This window comes from Juglans regia, chromosome 13, assembly GCF_001411555.2.
Source record: "Juglans regia cultivar Chandler chromosome 13, Walnut 2.0, whole genome shotgun sequence".
In the NCBI taxonomy this organism is placed as follows: Eukaryota; Viridiplantae; Streptophyta; class Magnoliopsida; order Fagales; family Juglandaceae; genus Juglans; species Juglans regia.
Window position 1 is genome coordinate 13,271,854 of NC_049913.1, and position 25,285 is coordinate 13,297,138.

Consider the following 25,285-nt stretch of genomic DNA (forward strand, 5'->3'; position numbering starts at 1 on the left):
TTAGAAAGACTACAAGAAGGGAGACCACTTACTGAGGAGGAGCAAGCACAGAGAACTTTGCTGGTCGCAGATCTTGAGAGGATAATCCTACAAGAAGAAATGTCATGGCGCCAGAAATCAAGAGCTCTTTGGTTAAAGGAGAGGGATCGGAGCATGAAGTTTTTCCATAAAATTGCAAACTCTCATAGAAGAAATAATACCATTGAGGTGCTGAAAATTGAGGGGGTCGAGTGCAGAGAAGAAGAGGTTATACAAGAACACGTGGTTGATTTCTTTGAAAAGCTCCTAATTGAGCAAGTGGGGTGGAGGCCTACTCTGGATGGATTGGTTTTTAACACTATTGAGTCGGGGGACGTAGCTAGGATGGAGAGGGCTTTCAAAGAGGAAGAGGTCTATGATGTAGTAAGGAAAATGGCAAGAGATAACGCCCCTGGTCCTGATGAGTTCTGTATGGGTTTTTTCCAAGAATGTTGGTAGGTGATTCAAGAAGATCTTTTGAAGGTGTTTCAAGAGTTTTTTTAGGTAGGAAAATTTGAGAAAAGCCTCAACACCACTTTTCTTGCATTAATCCCTAAAAAGGTAGGGGCCATTGAGATCATAGATTTTGGCCTATTAGCGTAGTGAATGGTACATACAAGATTATTGCAAAAGTGCTTGCTAATCGGTTAAGTGGGGTCTTGGGGAAATTGTTATTAAACCTCAAAATGTTTTTGTGAAGGGTAGACAGATTCTCGATGTGGCTCTAATTGCTCATGAATGTTTGGACAGTAGATTGAAGGCTGGCAGCCCAGGGCTTATGTGTAAGTTAGATATGGAAAAGGCGTATGATCATGCTAATTGGGATTTCCTTCTATATCTACTGGGTAAGTGGGTTTGGAGAAAGGTGGAGGTCTTGGATTAGCTGGTGTATATCCACAGTAAGATTCTCTGTGTTGATCAATAGCAGCCCGAATGGTTTCTTCCCTAGCACTCGTGGTTTGAGACAATGAGATCCGTTATCTCCTTTACTTTTTGTTATTGTTATGGAGGCACTAAGCAGGATGATCTCGGCTTTAGTGACTAATGGTTTTATTAGTGGTTTCTAGATTGGATTGCTGAGTAGGAGTATTACTACTATTTCTCACTTGTTGTTTGCAGACGATACGCTCATTATATGTGAGGCTGATCAAGACCAGTTGAGAGTTGTGAAGGCGATGTTGCTTTGTTTTGGAGTAGTGTCTGGTTTAAAAGTGAATTATGATAAATCCGAGTTGGTGCCAATTGGAGAAGTTCAGAATACAAGGGAGTTGGCTGGTACAATGGGTTGTAAGATAGCGTCTCTTCCTATGAGTTATTTGGGATTACCTTGAGAAGCTACAAAGAGATTTTCTATGGGGGGGCTTAGGAGGAGTTTAAATTCCATCTAGTCAAGTGGGAGATGGTGTACCGTCCTATCTCTAATGGCGGTTTGGGTATCAGAAATTTGAGGTTGTTCAATCGGGCGTTACTTGGCAAATGGTTGTAGCGATATATCAAGGAACCGGAAGCCTTATGGAAGACTGTGATCGAGAATAAATATGGTGATTTAGGGGAGGGATGGTGCACTAGAGAAGTTAGAGGGGCCTCTGGAATGGGGCTATGGAAACATATTAGAAGGATGTATGGTGTTGATGGGAGGTCTTCCATCAACACACTAGACTGCAATTGGGTACAAGCTTCAAGATCGGATTTTAGAAGGATGTATGGTGTACCAACAATGTTTTACAAGATTTGTTTCCTACACTTTTCTTGATCGCAAGTACTAAAGATGCCATGGTGGCGGAGGTTATGGAAGTTGCAGGAAGGAACATTCATTGGAATATCAACTTCAACCGGGCGGCACAGGATTGGGAGATGGGGAGTTTTGTAGATTTTTATAGTCTCTTGTATTCTTGTCGTCCAAATATCCAACATGAAGATGATTTGTGATGGAGCCTAGCGGGGAAATGGGTGTTCACTGTTCGTTCCTTCTACAAGATACTCACACAAGTTACTGAGATACAATTTCCTTAGAGAAAACTTTGGCGTTATAAGGCTCCTCCCAAAGCTTCTTTCTTTGTGTGGACAACATCTTTAGGCAAGATTCTCACTACGGATAATCATTGCAGACTGGTGTTACTTGTGTAAAAGAGGGAGTGAGTCGGTGAATCATTTACTTTTACATTGCGAGGTTGCCAGGACTCTATGAGATGAGGTGTTTAACAGAATGGACCTAGCGTGGGTTATGTCGGAAACCGTGTTGGATGTTTTGGCTTGTTGGACCTCAATTCGAGGTGTGCGATAGATCAAAGCGGTTTGGAAGATGATCCTTATTTGTATTATGTGGTGCCTGTGGCAGGAGTGCAATGAGAGGACTTTTGAAGACAGAGAGATCTATGGCGGAGCTAAAATTTTTATTTTTTAGGACTCTTTGTACTTAGGTCATTGCTGTGGACTTTAATGGCATGGATTTTCATGACTTTTTAGTTTCTAATGCTCCTACATAAATAGGGCATATTTTGACTTTGTAATTGACAGTTGCTGGATTAATAAATATTTGTTTTACTTATAAAAAAAAAAAAAGAGTTTCCTTTTATTTTCCGTGTTCCCAAACTCCTCCACATTCCACTTCTTCAAATCTGATTTTAGTGCTTTAAGTTTACCAGCCAGTACAAAGCTCAGAGTACCAGAAAATGAGTATGAAGACCACCACGACCTCACCCTATCCACAAAACCCTCAGCCTCTAACCACATATTTTCAAATTTAAAATACCGTAGCACACTAAAAGTGCTCCCACTCTCCAGCATAATAGGATAATGTTCAGAGCACATTCTGGATAACCTTTTCAGCCTCAAATCAGGAAGGCTAACCTTCCAAGAAGCTGAAACCAGAAATCTGTCCAGCCTAGACCAAGTCCTTCCATTGGACCACTTAAAATCCCCACCAACCATCGGTAAACGATCAAGCCAAGCTCAGAAATCAGATCAGAAAATTCATTCATAGCATGAGAGAAATAATTGTCCCCCACTCGCTCACTAGGGAACTGTATAATGTTGAAATCCCCTATAAAACACCAAGGATCATCCCAACAACAACGAACACCTGCCATTTCATCCCATAAAAAGCTCCTACTATTATCCACATTTGGACCATAAATCCCCGCAAAAGCTCATTCAGATCCGTCATCCACACTTTTGAAACGGCAAGCAACCATAAACTCCCCCACATAATGATCTACTATCTCCACTAACTTCCTATCCCACATAACTATAATACCACCCGAAGCCCCTTTCGAAATTAATTCAATCCATCCCACACTTTGAAAATTCCATAAGCTGTTCACAATTGATTGATTAACCAACTTCAACTTGGTTTCTTGGAAACAAATAACATCAACTCTCCACTTTTGGGTCATATTCTTAACCCGAAGACGTTTTCTATAGTCGTTCAGCCCGCTTACATTCAAAGATATGATTGTTGGTTTCATGGATGACTATAAATAACCCTCTCCTATCTCTAAAGGCACTTCCTTTCTTTGTATTATAAGGCTTCGTTTGGTTGATCAACTCATCTCAACTCATCTCAACTCATCATTACAACTTTTTCAAATTTCAACACAAAATATAATAAACAATTCAATTTTTTCAAATCCCAAAATAATAATAATATTAAAAAATAATATTCTAACAATATTTTATTATCTCAATTCAACTCAACTCAACTCACTTCAACATCCAAACACAACCTAATCAATAGAGCACGATAACCTTTTCAATTCCCTCTCATTCTTTTGAGCGGATCTGACGAGCCTCTATGACTATCAAGAGTGCTCTAAATTGTTCCTCATATCCGATACAAGAGATTCCCACACAATCCTTGATTTCATCCACTTTCCTCATCACCCAATCAGATGATGAATTGGGCCAATCAATTCCTGGAAGGATAGAGCACAACAGATCAGGGTCCATTTCATCTTTAGATTCCCTTTGCTCACCTAACTCACTTGCCTCTACCTCCACCTCCACCTCCCCTCCAAGAACCATCAACATCTCAAAATTGGATCTTTGGGTGAAAGGGACCCTAGAAACAAAATCCTCGATGGACCCTGTGACATAACCGTTTGATTCCAGATCTCGCCACATGTGTATCCTCAGAGAGATCAACTACGACCGTCGTCACTTTCTGTGAAGGAATCGCATCTTTCGAAGCCGTCGAGGGTTTATTCTGAGAATCCTCAAAGTTCCGAATCTCAGAGAATAGTCGCCGTAGGATTAGCCCCTATCATCGAGCCTCTCGATGACTCAACTGTCGCCGTCGAGCCTGCCTGCGACGACAAAGTGACTATCGGAGCCACTGAGCCCTTGGGATTCTCTGCCTGCGACAAAACAACCCTCTCCTTCAACATGTCCTCCCTCTTCCCCGTCGCCGATGGATCCTCTGCCTGCAATGAGACCTTCGGCACCGTTGAAGGGTACCCATCTATCAATGGGCCTGCAAGAGTGGACGACACGAGACCAGCCTGTTTCCTGGTGTTTAACAGGCTCATGGGCTGCGGCTCATATCCTGGACCCAAGCCTAGGATTGCCTTTCTTTTGTCTCCTGTAACCAAATCCGTTTCCTGCACCATTTGGCCCTTTGAAAGCTGCCTTTCTCTAATTAGGCCAAATTCCTCCACACTAAAGCCCATATTGATGCCCCTTTCCTCCAAGCCCACTCCAACAGCTCTTTGTTCCTCTTCACACCGTATTAAAAAGTCCACTCTGTCCTGAAGCATACATAGTTGCTCCTTCACGTCTAGCAGCGTGCTGTATACGTTCCCCTCTGCCAAGCTGACAGTAGGCTTGCCACCTCCACCCTCCCGCTGCACAGTGCCTATCCCTATGGTACGATGATCTCTGCCAAACCCGTGTCCATTACCCAGACCTGCAGAGGCTCCTCTTGGGACTTCTCTAACACCGCTACCTCCGCCCTTATCACTGGGTTGCACCGGCTTCAAAGTTACCTCCAGAGCCTCCCTATAGGAATGATGTTTCAGCTGAGGCACCACCACCATAGGTACTCTACCCTTGTTACGGTTTAGTCCTCTTCCTTCGTTTACAAAATCCCACAACGCCTCCATCATCCTTCTCCATCCCTTCCCCTCCACCTCCTTTAGTACGAAGATGAAACTGCGCCTACTACCACCACCATATTCCACTATAGCCATGGTGTAGAAATCCTTTGTTGCACCCTTCAAACAATCCTCCAGTGTTTTGGCAAGCCACTGCACTGTGGACAACCCCATTCTCACCTTATTCATCACCTTCCAACCTCTCTCAGTAATGAGCAAGGAACCTCCTTCCCTTGAAAAAGAAAAAACCTTTGATTCTATTAGTAAGTGTTTAGTAGACCCCATTCTATTCACCCCTGCAATTCCAGGCTTGCTAAAATCTTGCCGTCACAGACCGTAGACCATCATTGGAGAGAAAATTTATAAGATAATTTTGATTCATAAACCCATACATAATACTCTATCCTATATCAGTTATGGCATATTTCTGTTGCTTGAATTGATTCCCTTGTATGCAAAAATTTCTGTTGTGTCGTTTGTTTATGTTGGTTTTGGTTTTGCCACACCTCTCTTAGTTACTAACTTATCAGTTATCCTGAGCATAAGTCAATAGTTACTCCATTTAGTCTCTCTTCTCCTCTTTCATGTCTCAAAACATTGATCACTTGAATGCTAAAGAGTTGTTTGTTTTTCATTTTCAGATGGCAGAGTACAGGATTTCCATTTATGGACGGAAACAAAGTGAATGGGATCAGCTGGCCAGTTGGTTTGTTAACAATGAAATTTATAGTGAGAATGCAGTATGGTTAATCCAGGTATTTTACGTTTTCATCTTCTTACTCTGGTAGCTGCTGTAGTATGTGTGGCTAATTATTTTATGGGATGTTTTGATTGTTCAAATATGATTGTTAATGAGAGCCACTGGACTAATGGAAATGGATAACAAGGGAGGGAGGGAGTGTATCTACAGTTCTTAATCATATATTCAGTTTTATATTGAAAAAAAAGGAATCCAGATCTAGATGTGGTAATTGATAAACATCATTCTGCATGGCGAAAAGATCATATTTAAAAGTGACATTGCATCATTTGACCTTACTTTAAACTTTAGGCAGAAATTAGGTGATGTTTGGATGTAAGATGAGATCATGATAGTGGAGAATTGTCTGTGAATGGTGGTAAAATCTTTTTGAGATGAGGTTTTGATAGGCTGGATGAATAGTGAAAAAATTATTTGAATAATATGATAAATAATTAAAATTTTATAGAAAGAAAAGAAAGAAAGAAAGAAAGAAAGAAATGCAGCATCCACCCCGTGGTGGCAGCCACCAAGGGGTGGCTGCTGCGATTTCTTTTGTTATGACTGAAAAATATGTTTGACTTTGTGTAACGAGTCCGGCGTGGAGCATCCATAAGTGGTGGAGCCGAGAGCTTAGAGGAAGGAGATGATGGGAAGGGTTAGGGATGAAACCCTAACCCACGTGCAAGCCTACAGAGGATAAGGATTGTCGGGGAAGAGAAGTGTTCCACTTCAGTTCCGTGTAGTCGTGTGCTTACCTTCTGAAGTGTTCAAGTGAAGACCATGGGCCGGGTTTGGGCCGTATGTTACTGCTTTTGTTAATTAGTTAATTGCTGTTGGGAGCCCGTAGTTTATTGGGCCTTTATTTTACTTTAGTCATTTACGTTGGGTCGGTATTGAGGCTGAGGCCATTTACGTTGGGTCTGTATTGAGGCTGAGGCCTTTTATTTGGAAACCCTAGTATTTAAATTACTGTAGCTGCGTATGCAGTCATCGGCATTCTGAATGAAAACCTAGCTTTCTTAATTTCTTATCTGTTTCTCATCCCCTTTTCTGGAGGTGTTCACCCTCGAAGTGAACTCTTTTACCTGTGTGTGTGTTAAATTCTGTTTGGAAGTGTTACAAGTGGTATCAAGAGCCACCGAATTCTGGCACTATTTTACAATGGCTGAAGGAACAAGAATCAATCAACTACAAGAGGGGCTCAATGCCCTAAAAACAGCTTCCGAAAATCAATACACTGAAATAAAAAAATCATCTGATGCTAAGTTTTTAAACTTAGAGAATGAAATGGCTACTCTCAAACAACAAAATGAGATCATCGTACAACAGCTGGCATTGTTAGCAGCGGGAATGAAGAACAAGCAGCCCCATGTTAGCTACAGGGACTCATCCTCTAGTGAGCAACCTGGGAAGGACTTTGAGCAAATGCAGCTGCAACACAATCTGCCTCCCCCGTTCCAGCAACAACAGCAGCCGTACCAGCAGCACCAAGTTCCTCACAACCAGCAATTTCAATATCAAAATATGGGAGATGTGCAAGCTCGCACAGTAAGGTTAGATTTCCCCATTTTTAATGGAGAAGATCCTGCAAGTTGGCTTTATAGAGTTAATCAATTTTTCCATTTTCACAATACAATACCACATCAAAAACTGAGGCTTACATCATTCCACATGGTGGGAAAAGCCCTTATTTGGTTTCAAGAAATGGAGGACACTGCCCAGTTTAGGGATTGGGACACATTCACTAGGGCCTTGTTGATTAGATTCGGGCCTAATGCTTATGATGACCCAATGGAAGCCCTCACTAGATTGAGACAAGTCGGATCTGTTGAGGACTACCAAGCAAGGTTTGAGACCTTATCTAACCGATTAAAGGGCTTGTCGGACACTTACAAGTTGAGTTGTTTTTTAAGTGGCTTAAAAGATGAGATCCGGTTAACCGTTCGAATGTTCAATCCCACTAGCCTTACCACAGCATATAGCCTAGCTAAACTTCAAGAGGAAAAGGTTAACCTACCCAAAAGATATACCAGATTCAGCTCACCATACTCACCCGATCCAGGTATTTTAAAAAACCCTCCCACCCACCCAACAGATTACTCCACAACCAACCACACCAAGCCACACTTTCCAATCCACAAAATCTCCCAAACTCAGATGAAAGAACGCAGGGACAAAGGATTGTGTTACAATTGTGATGCCAAGTGGGTGCCAGGCCATAAATGTAAAAATCCTAAGCTCTATTTACTAGAGGAGGTACTGCTGGACAGTGATTACAGTGATACCATTGGGGAGGAGCTGTGTGACCAAAATGATACAACCCAAACTACCTTTGAAACCACCATTACCCCACCTAATCCAGAAATATCATTACATGCTATCACAGGATCTCATAACCCAAGGACTATGAGGGTAAAAGGTAGAGTGGGAAATCAGTGGCTCACTATCTTAATTGACAGCGGATCCACCCATAACTTTGTGGACCCGGCTATCATTAAGAAATCCCACTTAGTCATTGATGACACTGAAAAAGTAAAGGTAAGAGTTGCTAATGGGGATCTCATCCCAAGTGAGGGAAAATGCCAAGATGTGAGACTTTTCATCCAGGGCACTGTTTTTATGTTGGAAGTTCAGATTCTGGTATTAGCAGGTTGTGACATGGTGCTAGGTATCAAGTGGTTAAGGGACTTGGACTCAATTTTGTGGGATTTTAAAAAGCTGTCAATGAAATTCTGTTATAATGGAAAACAAGTGATTTTACAGGGCCTTACAGCAGCACACATGATAGAAGAAGGTTCATTCTACAGCAATGACAAGTTCCAAAATAAAGGAGTTATTTTACAGATTTTAGAGGGGGAAATTGAATCTGTCCAGCAAGCAAAAATCCCCATTCCAGCCACAATTCAGAACCTGTTGACTCACTTCAAAGATATATTTGCTGAACCAAAAGGACTACCACCCCCAAGAACCCATGACCACGCCATAAACACCATACCAAACACTAAACCCATCTCCATCAGACCCTACCGTTACCCTTATTATCAAAAAGATGAGATTGAAAAGATTGTCCAGGAACTCTTAAAGACGGGGGTAATTCAACCAAGTCAAAGTCCTTACTCCTCCCCCGTCCTGCTGGTTCGAAAAGCCGATGGAACTTGGCGTTTATGTGTGGATTACCGTGGGCTGAACAGTGTTACCATCAAGGATAAGTTCCCTATTCCGGTGGTAGAAGAATTAATGGATGAGCTGCAAGGGTCAATGATATTTTCAAAGCTGGATTTGAGGTCCGGCTACCACCAAATCAGAGTTAAGCCCGATGATGTTCCAAAAACAGCGTTTAGAACTCATGAAGGGCACTACGAGTTCCTAGTAATGCCCTTTGGGCTTACTAACGCTCCTTCCACATTTCAAAGCCTAATGAATGAGGTATTCCGCCCCTTTCTAAGGAAATTTATACTTGTGTTTTTTGATGATATTCTTATCTATAGCAGATCTGAAATAGACCATGTTACACACCTAAAGCTCACTCTTGAGATACTTAGACAGCACTCATTGTTTGCAAAACACTCTAAGTGCAACTTTGGTTGCAAGGAAATCGCCTACTTAGGCCACTTGATTTCAGCGGAAGGTGTGAAGGCGGATCCCGAAAAACTCAAAGCTATGATCGAATGGCCCCTACCAAAATCCCTAAAAGCACTAAGGGGATTCTTGGGATTAACAGGTTATTATCGAAGATTCATTAGAGGGTATGGGGCTATTGCAGCTCCTCTTACAAGAATGCTAAAGAAAGATGGTTTTTCTTGGAGTGAAGAGGGCAAGATGGCATTCCATATGTTGAAGGAAGCGGTCACCCAACCCCCGGTTTTGGCCTTACCCGATTTCACCATTCCATTCATGATTGAATGCGATGCATCCGGCACTGCTGTAGGGGCTGTCTTAATGCAGCAAGGCAGACCACTAGCATTTTACAGCTATGCCTTAAAGGGCAGGGCACTCTCACTTTCGACATACGAGAAGGAATTTTTTGCACTTGTATCAGCGGTGTTAAAATGGCGACCATACTTACTAGGAAGGAAATTTATAGTGAGAACAGACCAGCAGAGTCTTAAACACTTGCTTGATCAGAAAATTGGGACACCAATGCAGCAAAGATGGATTACTAAGCTCCTTGGCTATGATTTTGTAGTGGAGTATAAGAAGGGGTCTGAAAACAGAGCTGCTGATGCTCTGTCCAGAATGGAAAAGGCTGAGGAAGAGACACTGATGTTGATTACTTTCCCTAGTGTGGAATGGGTGGACGAGTTGAAACTAGCCTATGGTTCGGATGCACACTTGCAGGCCCTGTTAGAAAGCTACAACAAGGGCAACTTGAATCCTCGATACACCATGAGAGAGGGACTTCTTCTATATAAAAATAGGCTGTACATTCCTAACAATGAGGAATTCAAGCAAAAGTTAATGGAACTCTCACACAGCAGCCCCTGGGGAGGGCACTCGGGGTACGACAAATCAGCCCATCGCATGCGAAGGGATTTCTTTTGGCCCGGCATGAAGAAGGATTTGAAGAAATTCATTAGAGCTTGTGACATGTGCCAAAGGGTAAAATCAGATAACACACTGCCCAGCGGCTTACTACAGCCATTACCCATCCCTTCCCAGCCATGGACAAACATAACAATGGACTTTATAGATGGCCTCCCAAACTCTCAAGGCTACAATAGCCTTTGGATTGTAGTAGACCGCTTGACAAAATACAGCCACTTTGTTCCATTAAAACACCCATACACTGCCAAAACAGTAGCTGAATTGTTCCTCAAGCACATTTTCAAGCTACATGGACTACCAACATCAATTGTGTCGGACAGGGATACCACTTTTACAAGTAAATTTTGGCAGGAACTTTTTTCACTTCAGGGTGTTCAAATGCACTTAAGTACAGCCTACCACCCGCAAACGGATGGCCAGACTGAAGCTGTCAACAAGACCGTGGAGAATTATCTAAGGTGTTTCACTTCGGACAGACCCAAGGATTGGGTACTCTGGATTCCTCTTGCTGAGTGGTGGTATAACTCCACTCAACACATATCTACGAAACTGACTCCCTTCGAAGCACTATATGGTTATACCCCACCCCGAATCCTAGACTACATTCCCGGGACAGCTAGAGTGGACACAGTAGATCATACCCTCCGCAACAGGGATCAAGTCACTAAGCTCCTCAAACAAAACATTCAGCAAGCTCAAAACCGAATGAAGAAGTATGCAGATCTAAAGAGAAAAGAACAAAAGTTTCAAGTGGGAGATTCAGTATACCTCAGACTACAGCCTTACCGTCAGACCAGTGTAGCCCAACGAAGGAATCTCAAGCTCGCCCCAAGATTCTATGGACCGTTCGAAATTTTGAAGCAAGTTGGGAGTGTCGCATACACACTGGATCTACCACCATCTTCACGGATTCACCCCACCGTGCATGTATCTCAGATCAAAAAGAAACTTGGGTCAAAAATCACAGCAGTTCAATCGTTACCACCACTCGATAGAAACGGAGTCATTTACCCAGAACCGGAAGAAATCATCAATCGAAGGATGCGAAAAGTGGGAAACAAGGGAAGAGTCGAACTGCTTACCCGTTGGCACGGCCAGGAGGCTTCCGACGCTACTTGGGAGACGTACGCACGGCTGAAAGAGGACTTCCCTCACCTTGCGGGCAAGGTGTTCTAAGAAGGGGGGTATGTAACGAGTCCGGCGTGGAGCATCCATAAGTGGTGGAGCCGAGAGCTTAGAGGAAGGAGATGATGGGAAGGGTTAGGGATGAAACCCTAACCCACGTGCAAGCCTACAGAGGATAAGGATTGTCGGGGAAGAGAAGTGTTCCACTTCAGTTCCGTGTAGTCGTGTGCTTACCTTCTGAAGTGTTCAAGTGAAGACCATGGGCCGGGTTTGGGCCGTATGTTACTGCTTTTGTTAATTAGTTAATTGCTGTTGGGAGCCCGTAGTTTATTGGGCCTTTATTTTACTTTAGTCATTTACGTTGGGTCGGTATTGAGGCTGAGGCCATTTACGTTGGGTCTGTATTGAGGCTGAGGCCTTTTATTTGGAAACCCTAGTATTTAAATTACTGTAGCTGCGTATGCAGTCATCGGCATTCTGAATGAAAACCTAGCTTTCTTAATTTCTTATCTGTTTCTCATCCCCTTTTCTGGAGGTGTTCACCCTCGAAGTGAACTCTTTTACCTGTGTGTGTGTTAAATTCTGTTTGGAAGTGTTACACTTTGAGATGAGATTTGATTACCCAAACATCATGCAAACGTTTGCATATCTAAACAATTTGGAGATGAATGGTGGTACATTTTTTTTAACTTATGGTAGATGAACCAGACAGCAAAGATTTAGAGACAGAAATATAGCGGATAGCCTCCACTCTGGCAAAAAGATATTGTTGAAAAGTTACATTGCACTTCCATATTGCTTGGGATGTTATATATTATACTCATCAGAAAAGAAGATTGTTTGGGACATTATACCGTGAGCAGTAATGCAAAATATGCTTGTCATGCACCCAAATGATCTTGAGACTCATGGTAATTATTTAGAGGTGCTGTAAGAGATCGTTTTGATTACGTATTGGAACCAGTAAATGAAATAACAATATTGCATCAGTGAATTAAAACAATGTGGAGTATGACATTTCTTTAGAACCTTTATTGTCTTAGTGGGAATTTTATTTACTTGTTTCTTATTTGTTGGCATGGTATCATAATTATTTAATTGGTCTTGCATGTTATCTTTTCCAATGCATTGTCAATTGCAACTTTCTTCTTCAATTTTCAATGAGTTGTATAGTTCTATGCCGTTTTCACTAATTTCTTTTCAATCTTTCTATAAACTTTGATATGCAGCTACCACGGCTCTATAACGTGTACAAGAAAATGGGAATTGTTACCTCTTTTCAGAATATTTTAGATAACGTGTTTATTCCACTATTTGAAGTCACGGTGGACCCAAGTTCTCATACTCAATTACATTTGTTCCTGATGCAGGTGGGTGAAATATGTCATTTTTTATATATCCCCCTCTTTGATTGACAGTTCTTTAATCGATTTACATGGAATTACAATATTCCTCATTCTCTGTAATATGTTTTTACATATCTGTTCTTGTTTTTTCTTTTTTGTTTTAATCTGTGATTTATGCCTACTCAACTCTACTCTAGTAGTCACTAGACTCACTATAGTAGTCCGTCCGGCTGCTCTTGCTGAAATCATTACTCTTCATTCTCCCGTGCTCTAGCAATTGCATTCCCTAGACCACTACCTTGTAGTTAGGTACGGACAATCAATCCGTAGTGAATCTAGGAATGAATGGGGATTCCTATCAATAAAAAAATTAAGAATATATAATTAGAGTTTTCTTCCTTTCTCTCACTCAATAGATGTATCTGGTCTGATAGTACTGGTACAGTACAAGACGGTGGAGTGCAGTGGGATGGATGGTAGAGGGCTGCCTGTGCCCAAAAGCGATGATTCACTTGTCCCCTTGTCCTAACATTTTATGTATATTGGCTTATGACATATTGCCATTATCCAATGTAATTATTTTATGTCTAATGCAAGATGAGACAACTACCAGTTTGTCTTAATATTTGCCTGAAGCTGCTGCTTACTGCTCCATTTGGAGAACAATATGGCTATAATCATGGGACTGATTTCGGAAGTGCCTGTTCCATGCCAGTTGGGAAGGTGTAGTCAGCCAGACAAGTCTTACACTAATTATTTTGAGTTACTTTTGGCAAATGCCTTTTTTTTGTTTAATTATCAGATTGGGATAAACCAATGTGGGGTGCTGCAATATATGCTAAAGAACTGTTGAGTTTCCTTATTTGGGCATTCCAAAATGGTAGACATTTTTATGCAATCGCATCTGTGCACGTCGGCATAATGAAATTTGAGTGAGGACACCATAACTGCTGAACATAGCCTTAGTTCCGCTACTTGGGGTCAAACACAAAATCCTGTCACCATTCACCCCTCTTGATACTTGGCAATCATGCCTTTTCTCATTGTTCACCATCCAATTTTCTCCATTTCTGCTGTCCCTTGGGCCCTCCAAGTTTGAAACACCTTGTTTATATACTGATTACATAGGTCGTTGTTACTAATGGTCAAACGATCTTATCTGATTTTTCCACATCTTTTCTATCTTAATGCCACCTCAGGCCTAAGAGGGCATTCATTTATCCTTATATATGGGCTTGTATTTGGAGGGAAAGGAATGACCGAAATTTGAGGATCGAGAGCGCTCATCGGAAGAGTTTAAGAGTTTTTTCCGGAAGACTTTATTTATGTGGGCCATTGTTATAGACTTTAATGGTCTCAACTTTCATGATTTCTTTGTATCCGTTTCTAGTTCCTAACTACGTGTAATCTCATGTATACTTCTTGTGTATTTGGGCTATGGCTATTTCAATATCAATAAAATATCTTCTTACTTATAAAAATATATATATGGGGTTGTATTTTACCAATTCATTTAACCTCTTCATTTTTGTTTTATGGAGTTACTGCCTACTGGTTTTGAGACCTTGAATGAAATGAGCGTGGTTTGTGTGGGAACTTATTCTTACACCATCAAATGTTGCTTCACTTGATCCTTTTTGTTTGCTTTACTCGAGGTGCTTAATAAGGTTAGTTGTTTTCCTTTTCAGGTGGTGGGCTTTGATATTGTGGATGATGAAAGTAAACCAGAAAGGCGTCCGACTAAGCACATGCAAACACCAGCTGAATGGACCAATGAGTTCAATCCTGCATATTCGTATTATGCTTATTATTGCTATGCAAACTTGTATATTCTCAACAAGGTCATACTTCTTAACTTCAACTTGTTCTGTTATTTTATAGAATGCTTTACCTTTTTTGTTTATATATTTGCATTTTTACAAAAAAAGAAAAAAGAAAAAAGACAACTTAGCTTTCTAAGAAAATAAATATGTAGTTTAAACTGATATCAAACTCTATATTTTCTTTTCAGCTTCGTGAATCAAAAGGAATGCCAACAATAAAATTTCGGCCCCACTGTGGAGAGGTTTTGATCTACTGTTGGTTTCGGCTCCTATTCTTTATGGTTATTGAAGTGCTTCTGATTTTTGCAACATTTGCAGGCGGGTGATATCGACCATTTGGCTGCCACATTTCTTCTGTGCCATAATATTTCTCATGGGATTCATCTACGGAAATCTCCAGTTTTACAGTATTTGTATTACCTTGCACAGGTTCTGCCCACTTTTTTGCTCCCTCTCTCTCTCCCTCTCTCTTCCGCCCCCCTTCTTCCATGGCACTAGTGTGATATCCTCCGGATCTCATGTCTGTCATAGTCTGCAGCCCTAAAGTTCATGGCACTATGGAGTTTCTTTTTTCTCTTTTTTCTGAATCCCTGTCTCAATTGTGCTAATGTTACATTAAAATAAATAGTAATTTCCATTATCTTTTCAGATTGGACTGGCTATGTCACCTTTGAGCAATAACTCCCTTTTCCTGGATTATCATCGCAATCCTTTGCCCATGTTCTTCCAGCGTGGCCTAAATGTCTCACTCTCAACTGATGACCCTTTGCAAATCCATTTAACAAAAGAACCACTTGTGGAAGAATATAGTGTTGCTGCGAAGGTTTGTAGCATATTATTTTCTGTCGTTGCTCATGTTCATGTCGTTGCTTATGTTCATTATCTTAACGAATGATATTTTGCAGGTCTGGAAGCTCAGTGCTTGTGACCTCTGTGAGATAGCTAGAAATTCTGTCTATCAATCTGGGTTTTCACATGTCACAAAGGTGAGAACTTGACAAAAAACAATCTTTGATGTTGGCCATTACATACCTGAATTTGGAAAAACCCATTCTACTGTAAATAAATTTGCGAATCTGAAACTCTTTAAAAGAAAGTTTCTCTATATTCTACTTTTTCCCTATCGGAAACTATTAAAATTTATGAAGAGCATGGAAAAAATTTTCAAGGCTTACTATGAAAAAGCATGAGTCTCGTACATGGTCATGCTACTGCACAAGCAAAAGAAATGAGAGAGCTATATTAGCTAGTCTCCAGAACAAGTCTTTTAATCAACGTTTAATATAAGGGCCATTGTTTGGTTGAATGGTCACATCTCGGGCTGTGTAGCACTACTGCATGGGTTTGAATCTTACAAATTATCACTTCATATCCAAACTAGGAGCCACCTAGATGGGACCATCAGTGGGTAGCTGATCCTATTTCTGTCTCCGACCTGACATTGGGCTGCCTTCATTTAAATACAACTGATAGGAAGTGCTTCCATGAGAGGGACCACAAATTCCACAACTATATTTGGGGCTGGAGATGAAAGTTCTTGCTATGAATTAGTGGATTTTTTTGTTGCCAATCATCCCCTTTTTATTCTCATTTGGGTGTGCATTTGGCATGGAGAAGCAGAATAATTGCCAGTTGAGGGTGGTTTACATATGGTATTAACGTAATGACAAATATTTCTATTATTATTTTGGTCCTTTTGCAGTTGCACTGGCTTGGTGATGGATATTTAATGAGAGGCCCTGAAGGAAATGATATTCATAAAACAAACGTACCCAACATAAGGATTGCATTTCGTCATGAGGCAAGTTTTACCATTTCTCACAAGTCACAAGAACCATAAAATGCAAGCAGTTTGATGTCTATTGTTTCCAGCTAATTAGGTAGATGTTTTGCAGACATGGAAGGAAGAGATGCAGTGTGTCTATTCAGGAAAAGCCAGGTTTCCTGAAGAAGTCGAGTGATGAAGCAATCGATGCGGAATATGAAACGCTGTATTAAGTTCGGCTTGATGCCAATTTTATGCATGGCTTATGTCTACTAAGTACTATTGTCACATTACCCGGGGCCATCTTCTAGTTCTCTGCTTCATTCAGTGTTAGAGTTTGTAAAGAGTGGCAGTTTCAAGAGGAAATATTGTTTCAGCTTTGAGGGAGGACCCCTTTTTTGTTTAAAAGAAAATATTAGTGGTCTCGCCGTGCAAAAACGTGCTTGGCCAATTTTGTTCTGGTGAAGTGGGTATTATGATTTGAATTGCAATCCTTGTTACTTTGTTCTAGGGCATGATCTTCAGAAACTGAATTCCTTTTGGAGCATCAGCCGTATGATCTGGGCTGGATTCTTGCCTTAAATCCTTTGCTGACTTGAAGTGGAGAATGACACATGAAAAGGTGTTCCCTCCTCTAGACCGCCCCCCTGGGGCACGTAAAGAGCCTTTCGCATATGGAGTGCTCCTAGGGGCACTTTTTTATATATTATCTTGTTGTGGAAAGAGCCCCAACTAAGCTGCTATTCGCTTTTGACATTTGTTTGGAAAAACAGAAATGCTATTGTCAAGTTGGGTCCCGACAAAAAAGTTTTCCCTTAGTGATTAAGTTTTTTTTTTTTTGTTTTAGCTTAGTGATCAAGTTTTTTTTTTTTAATGATGTAATAATAATTTTTTAAATATTTAAAAGTAAAAAAAAAAATTGAATGAAGAAAATAAAAAAATCTTTTTGCTTTTGTCGGGAGCCGTCTCGTGCCACGGCTCTTGGAAAAATGCCCTGTACCTAGTGAGATTCACTAATGCTGACTGGGATATTTCGAATATTTTAATATATTATAGTAATGAAACAATTAAAATATTTTATTAAATTTTGAAAAAAAGAAAGAAAATGTGGAATAAATTATTATAAAGTTAAAAAAACTCCTGAATATAATTTTTATTTTAAAATTTATAAAAATAGTATTGTTTTTGTGTTTTATTTGAGTGTCTGAAAAAATTGTAATGATTATTAGTTAATAATTAGATAAGATATAAAATTAAAAATTATTTTATATTTCAATAATGTGTAGGAAGGAAATATATCTGAGAGGTATAAGATATGTTGAGTTGCAGACCTAAATGCCATTCAAACAATAAGATTTCAGTTGGGCAATTAATTTCCGTGTTTACCACCCTTGAACTTACCACATCCGCAAATGCTAAATTACCTAAAACTAGTGCCACGTGTAATTATAATTTTATGTGTAACTTTTTTTTAATTAAAATATTAAATATTAAATTTTATAATTTTAATATATTAATAATTGACACGTTAACGTATATTATTATATAAATAAAAATTTGTAAATACAAATAGTATTTTCTATTTAGCAAAAGCTGCGTCTACTGTTTAATTCTTGGAAATATCATCCAATAAAAAAAAAAAAAAATTAAAGACAATCCTAAAATAATATTTGGATAAGTCGCATAGTTACATCCGATGATAGTCCTATAGATTCCGCCCCCAATAATTTTCATCAATATTTTTCGGAATGATTGTATGCTATATTCTTCAGAAAATGTTTACTATTTAAACACAATTTTAAATTTTTAAGGGTGCCTCTTTTTAATCAATCTTTTTATGTGATGTCACATAATTATTATTTTTTATTTATTTAACAATCGTTTGATTTTTTTTTAAAATTATAAAATATCATGTCAAAAATAAAGCATTAGTAATTAAAAAATAAAAAACAATATCTTTTGTTTAAATAAAATTGTTAAAATGTATAATTATAAAAAAAAATATAATAAAATACATCCCAAAACTATACAAATCTCTCTTTTATTTTTTTTTATTTTTATTTTCATCAATTACTATTCACCCTCTTATATTTTATATCTTACAAAAAATACTCATGTATCATATAAAAAATGTCTCACATTTTAAAAAAATTATAAATATAAAATATAAAAATAAATAATAATCTATGAATAACAAATCATTTTCTATTGTCGCTGCCCTAGCTAAAACCCTTATCCAGCACCTGTGATCCGTCCAACTCTCAAATTAAATTTAAAAGCCTCCTCGCTATCATTTGCACTCTCTCGCTCTTATTACCTAAGGCTAAAACTAAAAGACCTTCCCAAGAGCCGCTTTCGCTGCCTTCCCTCCTCCCCCTACACCAAAACCCTTACCTTTTCCACCACCAAACCCCGGTGGTGCTTTCCTCTTCTCCCCCTTTTTAGCCAAAACCCTTCCTCCGATCGAATCCAATGGCGGATTGCGCGGCCTCTGACGTGTCGGAAGGCCCAGTCCTCAGCCTTCTCAACAAGCGCCTCCGAGCCCTGCGCAAGAAACAAAACCGTATCCTCCAGATGGAGGAAGCCATCTCCCAAGGCAAGCCCATCAACAAGGAGCAAGAGGAAGTCCTCCGCTCCAAACCCACCGTCTCCATCCTCATCGACGAGCTCGAGAAGCTCCGCCAGCCCCTCTCTCAAGCCGTCTCCGAGGAGCTCAGCCTTGCCGCCCAGCGCCAACATCTCTCCTCCGATTCCGCCCCCGCCTCCACCGTAGATCCCGAAAACTCCAACGACGACGACGACGACGACCACCACCACCACCGCCAGCGCAAAAATGACAAGCCCGGCCTCAGAATCGTTGAGGATCTCCTCCATCTGCTTTACTTCGGGTCCCTGTTCGACGTGAAGTCGCAGAGCGATTTCACTGCGACTATTCTGACGCGGACGCACGAGCGAGGGTGTTGCTTGACCTACGATTACGTCACCGACGATGCTACGGATCTGCTGGGCGAGAGGGACTTGAATTCTTTATCGGCGTTGGGCGGCTTGTTGATATCGCGCCCGGTCGATTCGGGCTTGTCGCACAAGAATGCCTTGCAGCGCTGCATCGAGCACGCAAAGCTCTGGCTCGCCAACTCCGATCAGCCCATCGAGCCCAATTCCAATCTTACTTGTAAATATTTTAGTGTAGTCCGCCTTCTTTATTATTAGTGAATGATTTTTATATAATTGTTCGATTACTTTGTAAAAAAACTGGTTTTGTTTTTTTATTTGTAGATTCGGATTTGAGAGAGAGGCTGAACAAGATTATGGCTTCGGACTATTTCACCACCACGCCAGAGATGAAAGATCCGGTGGAAGTTGCTGCGGCAGCTGCTGCTGGAAATTATGCTTCTTTCCAGGTACCGATCTCAGCGCCCACCCAAGTGGAAGGCTCAGTCGCAGAATTCCAGCATTCGGTATAGCTTTTATACTCCTTGTAAATTTGGTTTTTATAATGTATGTTTGTTTTTCGCTATATATGGCACACTATATTTGCAATTTCATTTTTATGTTTTTTGTTTCTCATCGTTGCTTCATTGTGTACGGTCTTGAGTTATTAGTTTCAAGTAGGTATGAGCTTTTATTAATGCCATGGCTGAGGCATTTTGCACATCGTGGTATCAGTTGGCTTGCATTTCAACCATAATTTGTTCAACTTTGTTAAGGATTTAGAGGAATCCTCAGCAATAGTAGATTGCCTTTCTCTGTGGAAATAGTGGAAATCAACTGCATCTAGAAGTGGAAGTCAATTTAATTTGATAACATTTTTTAGCATTACACATTCCGAGTGAAGATAAGGATGACAACTCTTATCTTGGTATTTGCTTCCTGTGAATGTTGATTAGTTGGAACTCCGTCTGTTCCAAACTAGAGATGTGAGAAGCTAAAGTTTGACTGCTAATTCCCCTTTGTGTGGTGTCCTGTAATTTGTTAAAGTGGTGCATTATTTATTGATTTATTGTTATTATTATTATTATTATTATTATATGCCAGTGTAGAACGAGTTCATCAACTTATGGCATGTAATACAAAAGCACTGGAATAACTTTATCGGTCTCTATAAAGTCTACACAGCTTGATATGCTTCGTTTTGTGAAGCTATTACATTTAAGTTATTAATTTAACTAATTTTAAAGTGCATATATGTGCAAAAAGGAACATCAAAAAGCTGGGCAACGATGAAAAGTTGAATTATCTTCTGAGAATTAGACAAAAAATGCTTAAAAAACCATGACTTACCGTTTCTCAAAAGAAGAATTGCACTTCTATGGATTTTTTTATCGGAACCCTTCTAGGGAATTTCCAATTATGATGACAACACCTTATGAACCTGCCTCTTATTTCTTCTATAAACATGGGTGTTGAGTATTTGTTGACAGAATTTTGTAATCCTAAATTTTTTTTATAAGTATAATCCTCATTAAATATACCTGTGTCCATGATTGACTGGTTTTCACACTTGAGCTTATGACCAACTGTCAATATGGGTGCTCCAGCTATACTGCTCTATCAATATATGTTATGTTTATAGTGTATTTTTGGTTCATCCATTGGTTCAATGGTGTTTTCAATTATAGAATAGTAAATTTAAAGTCAAGTTAGAACTTTTAGAAAATATGGATCACTGAAGAGATGAATGTTCATTTTTTTTTTTTTATTGGCACTGGGTGTCCGGGAACAGTTCCAAAGAGATGAATGTTCTTGACTTATGACAAAACAAATTGTTGAGTTTGAAAGAAGACCAAATTCTGTAAAAGAAATAAAATTTCCTAATATATGATAAAAGGTATCCATCCCTGTAACGCATAATATTTAACTCAATAATGTTTAAATTATGATAATTGTTTGCACAACACAAAGTCTTGGTTTTTTGTAATTGGTGTATTCTTTTATGATTAAAAAAAAAATGAATAGGAAACTTCTTGGTAGCTTTTACTTTTGGCTTTTCTTTGCTCTTTGCTCTTGATGGTTTGGATGTAAGCTATGCTCCTTTGTAATGTCATTAATCTCTGCTTATATGTGGACCCGGGTGATTTTAGATGTCCTTCAATTCATTCTCATTAAAAGTTTCTTGTTTATTTAATCTAAGACAAATAAACTAGTGTTTATCATGGGCCAACATTTTCCTTCAGAAATCATTTGAACTGAACACAATAAATAGCCTGAGCTCATTGGAAAACACTCCTTTAAAACTTCCCCTTGCTATTTCAACCCTCCTTCATACCACTTTGACCCTCGATGACTGAGTTGTGCCATCCAACCTATGGGATCAAGTTCTACTCCATACCTTATCGAAGGAGTATCATTCTTTATAATTGATTCTCTTATGAACCACAACATCATTCTCTCATCATGGTGGTGTGCTAGGAGACAACTTTCTCATTGTATGATAACTTGTATAAGGGTAGGTGGTGTATGAGATCCCACATTGCTTGGAAAGGAGAATTTATTGCTCTTTATAGTGATTCCAAATGGGGCTTCAATTGTATCATTGACTAGTCCTTTTGAGTACAAGCCTAGATGTGGCTTGGGCCTCCCTTGAGGCATTACAAATGATATCAGAGCCTATCCCAACTAAAAAATGTGGGACTTGAGCTGAGCCACTTGGGACAAATTGACTGGATGAGGTCGTCAGGAATTTTTTTTTTTGGGGGGGGGGGGGGGGGGGGGGGGTGGGGAGATTGTGACACCCCATATAAGTGATAAGGGTAGAGAGGGAGAAGTTCTTGCTATTTATAATGGTTCCAATGAGGTTCCAATTATATTATTGATTATTCCTTTCGGAGTATAGGTTCAGATGTGGCTTGTGCCTCCCTTGGGGTGTTACACATTGATTATGTAACCTTTGTTGTAGGTACACTAAAATCATTCATTTCATATGTTCTAGTACTGTGAACTTCCATATCATTTCTTTCATACACTAACACGTACATAGTATTTAATAGGTATTCATATCCATAACATATAACATGTGCAATACTTCATAAGATCATAATAATTGTTATTCAAATTTCCCTGAACATGTAAAGCATTTCGTAGAACATATACAAAATCATTCATGAAGTTGTTTAAATAAAAGAGTTTTATTCTAACACATTATTATACTTTCATTCTTAAACTTAACAAAAGAAAGCTCGATGTATACTTTTTCGTGCAAGAATTTCACAGCATTTTATTATAATCAAATAATGCAATACATTGAAGCAACATGAAGAAATGTTTCAAATAAAGATTTCTTAAAAAATATTTAAGCATTTTGCATTCACCAAATCTGCTTACCCAGGTGGTCCTCTTGCATTCACTTGGCTTCCTTAACCAAAACAGATAGATTTCGTTAATTTTCTTAGTATGAAGGGACTATAATCAAAAGTGAATTTGAGCAGTAAACATAATGTAGTTCCAGGTTGTTATTTATGAAGGATTATTATTACATGCAAATCCTAAGGCCAAACTAAGGACTTGAGAACATTGTTTACATGTATTTACTCCTGACATCTAAGACTAAGGGTAGGTTTGGGGGATGAGATGAGAATTTTGTGTTTTGTTTTGAAGTTTAAAATATTATGTTTTAATATTATTATTGTTTTGGGATTTGAAAATGGTGTAATGATGAGATGAGATGAGAGGAGATGAGAATTTTGTGTTTTGTTTTTATTACCAAACCTGCCCTAAAACAAACCCAAAAATCATAGCACTCTCTGTTGCTGGTCACTGACCATTTGCAGTCAGTAACCCCAAATTTATAAAGTATAATATCCTATCATACAAACTGCAAAAACTATGAAATTGTACAAAATAAATCCATCATATCTTTTGTTTTAATCCACCAAATCGTGCTTAGACTTATCCTACAAACAATTTGATAAATTGTGCTTATATCAGTGCTCACCTCTTCTCCTAGCAGTACCGTGATAACTTCTTTGATTCTCCTTTCTCCTTTCTCCTTTCTCCCTTCTTCTGTTATGTGTCTTATATGTGATTGAGCTAATTCAGCTTTATCACATACTTGTGTACTTGTGCTTGCTTGCATCTGTGGGAGAAGTCAATAAGTTAGAATTTATGAAAATAAAGGATGCATTGGATGCTGGTTATAAGCATTTATCTTGAAAGCCGCATTCTGACATGTTTCAAGTCAACATACTAAAACCATATCAAACAGTATTCTAAGCGTTAGTCCTGAGAAGCTCGGGCCTTCCTGTAATGATCATCACTTCACATAATAGTCATGCTTGTTTTGCAATTTTAGTGGAAGGATCCGTATCAGGTGATCATAATTTTAACGAGTCTTCTCAACATGTTGTAGACAAAATCAGCTTTCACCACAAAAGAAAAGCTGAACCCTACTGTTGTTTAAAATTAATGGATACTCTCTTCCATCATTTTACTTAAAGATCCCACAAGTTCATTTCTTCTTAACAAAACGAAACCCGCTGCCTTAATTCCACCAAGAAGAGTGAAAGAAAAGGAAGCCTAGCATTTTCTTTTAAGAAAGATTTATTTAAAGAAAAAAATATGAAATGCATGCCATGTTTAAATTTGTATCTGTCATGGGAGAGGATGGAGTATGTATTGCTACTTATGATAATTAGTCCTTTTTGTTCTAATGTAAAATTTTAAATTTCTCCCCCCTGGACCCCTGGTTATGCATTTTCTTTCAACTTTCTTGTATCTTCTGCAGGACCAAAACTCGGAAAATTTTCAAGGACACGAGACTGGCGATGATGAATCTAGTCCTGTGGATGAACTACAAAAGGTGCTCTAAATTAACTTGATACAGTCCTTTTTACTGCAACTTTCTATGCCTTTGATTGAAAGGGTGTGGTTTCTGCTTGGCAGGATGAAGAGAGAGAAAATGCAGCAGAGATTGTCTCGGTTCAACAAGAACAAACCGAATCACAAGCAGAACTGGAGCATAGTGAGATAGATCCACAATCAAAGGCGCAACAATACATTCCCAGAAGAATGTATCAGAATCAAAGAGGTGGTCGTGGTGGTAGTGGGGGTGGCCGCCGGGGTTATTCCAACGGCCGCGGAGGTCGAGGCAGTGGCAGGGGAAGTGGTACCTATTTGAATGGTCGCAACCAATATTATGAGCAGCCTGGAAATTATTATCCTAGGAATATTTATAACAATAGGGGAAGGGGTGGAAGGGGTGGTGGGCAGTATCATAACAACCATGGCTCAGCAGTTCCAGGTGGGCATTCCCCAGCTGATGTTGGGGTGCGTTCATGACATTACTCACACTAGGTGTTCGTATGGTGTTTGGCAATGTCTTGATGGGTGGGTGGCGAATTGTTTTTTTTTTTTTTTATGCTTTGTACAAAACATATTTTGAATGTTGGTTGCAGTTGATGAATTTACCATCCCGGACCACCCTTCTGTAGTTCGGTTAATGAAAACTTCTCATCAGAAACCTTTTGGGAGAAAAGGTAGCTTTTTTTCTTTTTTTCTTTTTTTTTTTTTAATTCTTTTCTTTGCAATATTATTTATTAAAAAATTTAATCTCTGGCCTTCTACTAATGCCCCGATTGTTATCGTCTCCATCTTCAAGAGTGAGCAGTGCTCCAGCACATGAACTCAAGTATTGAGAGAATCTAGCTAGAGCTTGATAAATTCTGTTTGTTGCAGTTTCTTATCTGATTTGATTGAACATTTTAACTAGATTTCAGGATAGCAGAAGAGTTTAGGTTTCAGTTTCATTCAATTCAATTCAGAAGTTGGAGGTGCAGGATATTTATTTTGAAGAATTTAACCCAAATAGTTCGGAAGAATCTCTTCGCTTCTCTCTA

At 39.3% G+C, this 25,285-nt stretch overlaps 2 protein-coding genes across 2 annotated transcripts in view; both read left to right on the top strand.

Annotated features, from left to right (window-relative positions):
- Nucleotides 1-17,001, top strand: part of LOC108983447 (AMP deaminase-like) — a 29,059-nt gene extending 12,058 nt beyond the window's left edge. Inside the window, exons 11-19 of the mRNA XM_018955082.2 lie at nucleotides 5,750-5,863; nucleotides 12,750-12,890; nucleotides 14,555-14,707; nucleotides 14,878-14,931; nucleotides 15,008-15,118; nucleotides 15,339-15,512; nucleotides 15,595-15,675; nucleotides 16,392-16,490; nucleotides 16,585-17,001. Of these exons, the coding sequence (XP_018810627.1) occupies nucleotides 5,750-5,863; nucleotides 12,750-12,890; nucleotides 14,555-14,707; nucleotides 14,878-14,931; nucleotides 15,008-15,118; nucleotides 15,339-15,512; nucleotides 15,595-15,675; nucleotides 16,392-16,490; nucleotides 16,585-16,650 (993 nt within the window). The 3' untranslated portion in view covers nucleotides 16,651-17,001. The remainder of the gene's footprint in view (nucleotides 1-5,749; nucleotides 5,864-12,749; nucleotides 12,891-14,554; nucleotides 14,708-14,877; nucleotides 14,932-15,007; nucleotides 15,119-15,338; nucleotides 15,513-15,594; nucleotides 15,676-16,391; nucleotides 16,491-16,584) is intronic.
- Nucleotides 17,002-18,737: 1,736 nt separating this feature from the next.
- Nucleotides 18,738-24,924, top strand: LOC108983448. Its single transcript, XM_018955083.2, has 4 exons — nucleotides 18,738-19,626; nucleotides 19,731-19,912; nucleotides 24,175-24,249; nucleotides 24,333-24,924. Exons 1-4 carry the CDS (start codon nucleotides 18,927-18,929, stop codon nucleotides 24,726-24,728), a joined length of 1,353 nt encoding a protein of 450 aa, XP_018810628.2. The 5' UTR covers nucleotides 18,738-18,926; the 3' UTR covers nucleotides 24,729-24,924.
- Nucleotides 24,925-25,285: the final 361 nt, after the last annotated feature.